Here is a 6,000-nt window from a genome sequence, read left to right as displayed (position 1 = left end):
TCTTTCTTTCTTTCTTTCTTTCTTTCTTTCTTCCATATGGGAGCTGAGGCTCAAGGCTTAAATAACTGGCGTGAGGTCATATCCAAGCTGAATGCTTTTTGTAAAACATACCACCTGAGGTCCAGATGGGTCCATTTAATGGAAGTGTAGTGTGTGTCCTCGTGGTGTTCTAATGCACTGAGCTGTTCATTTTCTCTCCTCTGCCCAGCTCTACCTTCAGGCCCGCTTCACTTGGCGAGGGGCCCGCCTGCTCCGGCCCCTCCTGCAGTTCACCCTGATCATGATGGCCTTTTACACAGGACTGTCGCGTGTGTCCGACCACAAGCACCATCCCAGCGATGTGCTTGCAGGATTTGCTCAAGGAGCCCTGGTGGCCTGCTGCATAGTGAGTAGCATCGTATTCTTACTACACACGCAGAGCCCCACACCGCCTGCTTGTTAAATGTTTCCAGCTCAGTGACCAAAGCTAGGGAGCTCTCAATCCTTTTTTCTGCTTGGTGTATAAAGAGTCACCCCGCCCCAGGACCCCTTCAGTAAAAGGAAAGTCATTTCTGTTTCCTTCCAGCCTGTGAGATTTCATTCAGCAGAGTCTGTGAGTCCTCAGGTTTGGGTTCATAGAGCATTGCAGCCAGAGATCTTTGATAGTGGCCACCTTGCTCACTTTATTGATGAGGACATTTAGGGTTTGAGAGGGGAAGAAACTTGCCCCAGGTCACATGTCAGGTGACCAGCAGAGTCTGGGTCCCTGACTCAGTCCTCACGTGCTGCTTTGGTGGACACTTAAAATTGAGTTGAATTCAGAATCTTGGGAAACTTCCACCCTTCCCAGTGTGACCTTTAGGGTGACTTGATCAGACCCTAAACGTGGTGTTGGCTAGACAGGAGGGGGCTTGGTCAAGGCTGAGCCTTACCTTGGCTAGCTAAAGGGCCTTGTAGATCAAGAGAAGGCCTTGTACCTAGAGAATGGCCTCGGGATGAGCCAGGTTTTCATTTGCTCCAGGTGACTGGGTTACCCTTTTCCCATATTTCATCCCTGACTCTGTGAATGTGCATAAGGCATCCCAGCTCTCTGAGCTTCTGTCCCCTCAAGAATCTCTGCTTTTCTTGCCTGCTAAAAGTTTTGAGGGGTTTATTCAGCACACATGGTGGAGCTCCTGCTCTGATACCGTGCCTTCCTGGGCCCCACTCTGGGGAGCTCACACCAGGCCAGTGAGAATCTCAGAGCACAGTCGTGGCTGGATGTTTAGGCACCACACATGCGGGTTGTGTTGTTCGTATAATCCTTGCCCACTCGCAGTAAGACTCATGAACAATAGAGATCTAGACGAGCCCTTGGCCTTTCTTCATTTCTAAACCTGGCTGCTGCCCCGAGTCTCCCTTTGATCACCTCTCCCACTCACTCCTGTGATGGCGTTTGTCACCCTGTGCTGACATTGCAGATGTGTGTATCCCTTTAGACTGTAAATTTCCCCGGGGACAGGGACCATAGATGACACACTGTTGTCCTCCCCGTCTCCCCAGTGCCTCTCAGGGAGTCTGCTCAGAGTAGATAAGTCTTTAATCCACAGAAAGCTTGAGTCAATGGGTGGCTCTCCTCTTCCTTGAGAACACTACAAGAGACATTGTGTTGGAGGCAGAGGGATGAATAAGGCACGGGCCTTGCTTCCAAGGAAATCCCAGTCTACTCGCTCCCACCGCCTGGCCAGCACAGGGGTTAGAACACAGCACGGGGCTGTCATGGAGATACGGACACGGTGCTTCGGCTACAGGCGAGGGCCGGGTGCAGGGGGAAGGAAGTGGGCAGGGAGTAGTGGCGATCGAGTGGGCACCAGGTAGAAAGTCGTGTCTGAGCTGCTTGTCAGTTTTGGCAGGAGAATCCTGGCCTAAGGACTTGCCTCTTTTGATGGCTTTGTTCATCACTTTCTTTCTTCCTTTTTTTTTTTTTTTTTTTTTTTTTTCAGTCAAGGTCAGAAGGGAGAGAAATTGGGGGAGCAAACCGTTAAATGAGAGCATCGGTCACCGGCCAGCTCAGTCTCTGATGCTTTAATGTGAAGTGACAGCAGGGGACGGGTGTTTGCTCGAGGGGGTAACCCTTTGTTGACTGTGGCCTTCTGAGCCGTGCTCTTGGCAGGCACCCGGCCCACCGGCCTGCTGCTGTGGTTTCTTCCGCGTGCTGCTGTCCTAGTTAGGGTCTCCTGCACCCCCAGTTTAAAAAGGTGCAGAGATGCTTTGTAGCCTGCCTCTTTCATATCCTATAGCACTCTCCATGCACAATGAGACAGTATCTGGGAGGACCGGGGTTTATTTTCAACAAGGGAAATGAGAGGTCTGACTTTTGTCCTGTTTGACTCTGGCTGACTGTAGCTGAGGAGAGGAAGTTGGTACGAGCATTTACTAAGCCCCTACTCTGTGCTGGCCCCATTCCAGATCCTTCACCCATGGTCGATGGCTGCTCCCAGGTGCTCCCTGACTTGAAAGCTTTGCCCTCTGCACTTGGCAAGGAAGGATGGTCACTGGGGCTGAAGGCCAACCAGAGTTAACCCGAGGCGGAACAGCACAGACCACACAGATTTATTTTCTGGCAGTTCTCGAGTTTGGAATTACAAAATAGGTCTCACTGGGCTAAGATCAAGGTGTTGGCGGGCTGCGTTCCTCCTGGAAGCTGCCTGCGTTCTTTAGCCCATGGCCCCTTCCTCCCCCTCCAGGTCTTTCTTTCCTTCTCTCTGGCCTCTGCTTCTGTCACTGCATCTCCCCCTGTGATTCTGACTCTCTTGCCTCCCTCTTAGGAGGGCTCGGGAGATTCCATGGAGTCCGCCCGGTGATCCAGGGAAATCTCCCCATCTCCAGGTCTTCAACTTCATCCCACCTGCAAAGTCTGTTTGGCCATGGAGGGTAACATATTAGCAGGTTGTAGGGATTAGGACACAGACATCTTTGGGGCACCGTTGTTTAGTCTATCACACGTTTCCCGCCATCTTCCTCGAAGACAGAATTCTCTAACTTTCTCCTCCTGTTCCCGTGGCCCTTTTCATGGTTTTCCTGCTGTGGCCTTCAGCCTGGCTTTGTTGAAGGTGCCTGCTCAAATGTCTGTCTCCCGAACCAGGCTGCCAGTGCCTTAGCAGAATCCTGTGGCTTCACCTTCCAGCTCTTTGTCATCCTCAGGCCTTATATAGTGGCTGGCACAAGGGGTGCTTGATTAGCCTTGGTTAAAGAGGGCGTGTGACGAGTGAACTTGTAACCTCAGGCGAGACACTTCCCCTCTGAGCCTAGTTTTCTCATCCTGTGAATGGACCTTGGAGGCGTGATAGCTCTGGGACCTTCTCCCACAGAGATTGAGAGGCACGGCCGACTTTGTAGCGAGTAAACTACCTGCCTTCTCAGATGGAACCGTCTTCCTGCAGTGCCCACGAAGATGGCCTCTTTTGGGGGGCTGGGACTTGTTTTGAAGTCCCAGTGGGTGCCTTGCATCACCCTAGAACGTTGGCTGAGTCACTGCAGAGCCTTGGGCAACAGGCTGTGACAGCTTAGCACTTTTACTCAGGTCTTCTGAGAGTAAGTCCTGCACAGCAAGCACATGTGTCTAGACGGAAACCACGTGTCAAGCAAGAGCAGATCCGATTTCCTACCCCACCGCTCGCTAGTTGAACCTTTCCAGAGAGGGAAGCCGATGGCACTCACCACAAACAGAAAACCTATGTGGCATCACGGACTGAACACGAAGACATGGGCACACGGGGTCAGATAGGCCTGCACACTGATGTAGGTCTTTACACGTGTGGCTGGAGGTAGAGAGACCCAGAGGCGCATGGACAGACCCAGCAGTACCCAGACACATAGACATCCATCCTTTTTCCGATCAGAACCACAGAAACACACAGTCAGGCAAGCCAATGCAAACACAGCCACATACTGACCTTCGCAGTGCCCTTCCTGCCTACACACACACACACACACACACACACACACACACACACAGTCAGCCCTACCAAGATATGAGCCCTACAGCTGGACTCACCCCTAGAGTAACCCAGGGACTCCGACGAGGCGACAAACATCAGTTCATTTCCTGTCTGGTGACAACTTGCCTATCTGGTCACCTCTTCCCTGACCCTCCAGCAGATGGCAAACGATGGGGCCCTGGGAGGGGTCAGGGCAGGGCCAGGCCGCCATTGCTGTGGGTGCAGCAGAGGAAGCAGCTGTTTTCGAATGTCATAAACACACGGCAGAGTCTTTCCTGGTTTTCCTCTTCCCCGGGGGTGTAGCTCAGCTAGCAGTCGCTCTTTTGTGTGCTGCTGTCTTCCTCCAGGATGTAGGGAAGGGAGAGGGCGTTCTTTGTCTCTGCCCCAGTGCGGTGACCTTGGGAGAAGAGACCAGCAAGAACACAAGTGTTAAGAACTTGGTGATGACACCCCCTTGAGAGGAAATGGATGCAGAGAGGGTGTGGCACACCCAAGGACACACAGTGGCAGAGTTGGGACCAGATCCTGGCTCACAATTCTCTCTCATAGGACTAAAACCGTGAACTCCAAACATGCTTGGTCTATGCCATGAATTTGTGAGATCTCTTCCTTCTCTAATGGAAGATTCCCATCTATTCCCATTGGATTGATCGCACTGTTGTCTGGGCACAGGAATATGGATGAAATGACCTTGCAAGTCTTTTCTGGCCATGCAGAAGTCTAGCTCTTTGCCCAGTAGGCCCTGGGGCTGACCTTGCCTTCTCAGGGCCCCCACTCTGAGGAGGGTAGGGGTGTCAGGACCGTGATGTGGGAAAGAGAAGGGAGCAAGGTCTGGAGACAAACTGTGGCCCCAACAGATGATGACTGGATCCTCCACCATCTTCAGTGTCTTCGAAAATCTCGTTTCTCATTCCACTGCTGAGATGAATGAGTGATGAGTCAGAGACTCCAAAGGGAATCCCACTAGCCACCTGCTAATGAGGCATATGGGCATGTCACTTCTTCTCAGCCACCTTTCCCCATAGTGGGGTGTGGGGATGATAATAACATCCCACTCTCTTTGGATTGTGGAATCGATGAATAAAAGATGCTTGTGCTTGCCACATGCAACACATCAATTGAATGTGTATCATGGAGGAAGTACTATACTTTGTTTTAAAGATTTGGAGCTAAAAAGAGTTGGCCCTTGAAGAGTTTTAATGCAGGAGCTTCCCCAGACTTGACCACGATCCGTAATAATAAATACATTTTCCAGGGTGCCTGCGTGGCTTGCTTGGTTAGGCTTCTGACCCTGGATTTCGGCTCAGGTCATGATCTCATGGTTCGTGAGATAGAGCCCTCATTGGACTCTGTGCAAGCAGCACTGAGTCTGCTTGGAATATTCTTTCTCATTCTCTCTCTCTCTCTCAATAAATAAATAAACTGTAAAAGAAGTATGTTTTCCATTATAACCCAATAGAAGCACTCACACATAACTGGAAAATTTCCCAAAATAAGACTTACCCTTACTGTGTGTGATACAGTCTAATATTTTTCATTCAACCTTTAAAAATGCTGATAGTGTATCCAAAAAAAAAAAAACCCCAAATGCTGGTAGTGACCACCCAGTAAATGGATTTTGTAACTTTCTCAGGACTTGTGACATGAGGTTTGAAAAACACTGATGTAGTGGGGACAATGGGGGGCACAAGAGAGGGGATAGTTAGTTCATTCTGAGGGTGTTGGAAGGCTAGAAAGAATTCCTAGAGGAGATGGAACCTTGATGAGTGGACATTTTTTTTATGAGTTATGAAAGAGAAGGAAAGGCATTTCATGAGGAAGGAATGTTGCAGAGACATGGGGATGGGTGAAAACAATGGGAACACAGTGTGTCTTCTGATCCTAGAAGGCTTCAAAATGTAGGACTTCTGGAAGCAGAGCCCCTGCTTTTCCCAGCCTCTGTCATCCTTGAGCATCATGTTCCGGAAGCCCAGATCTTGCTAGATGTAGCTCCCCACTAGCTGAGCTGTTGGTGCTGTGCCCGCCCCCCGCCTTCCCAGAA

General features: G+C 50.6%; 1 protein-coding gene across 3 annotated transcripts in view; it reads left to right on the top strand.

The window, feature by feature from the left end:
- The window catches only part of PLPP3 (phospholipid phosphatase 3), a 74,889-nt gene that overhangs the window by 59,701 nt on the left and 9,188 nt on the right, over positions 1–6,000 (top strand). For 2 of the 3 annotated variants that reach the window (XM_040470369.1, XM_040470370.1), the window contains one exon: positions 209–385. The exons of the other annotated variant lie outside the window; for it this stretch is intronic. In XM_040470369.1, coding sequence (XP_040326303.1) covers positions 209–385 — 177 coding nt within the window. The remainder of the gene's footprint in view (positions 1–208; positions 386–6,000) is intronic. 3 annotated transcript variants of the gene reach the window in all.

This window comes from Herpailurus yagouaroundi, unplaced genomic scaffold, assembly GCF_014898765.1.
Source record: "Herpailurus yagouaroundi ecotype Mexico unplaced genomic scaffold, PumYag 77, whole genome shotgun sequence".
NCBI lineage: Eukaryota > Metazoa > Chordata > Mammalia > Carnivora > Felidae > Herpailurus > Herpailurus yagouaroundi.
The sequence above is the reverse complement of the archived record's forward strand: the minus strand, read 5'-3'. Positions and strand labels throughout refer to the sequence as shown.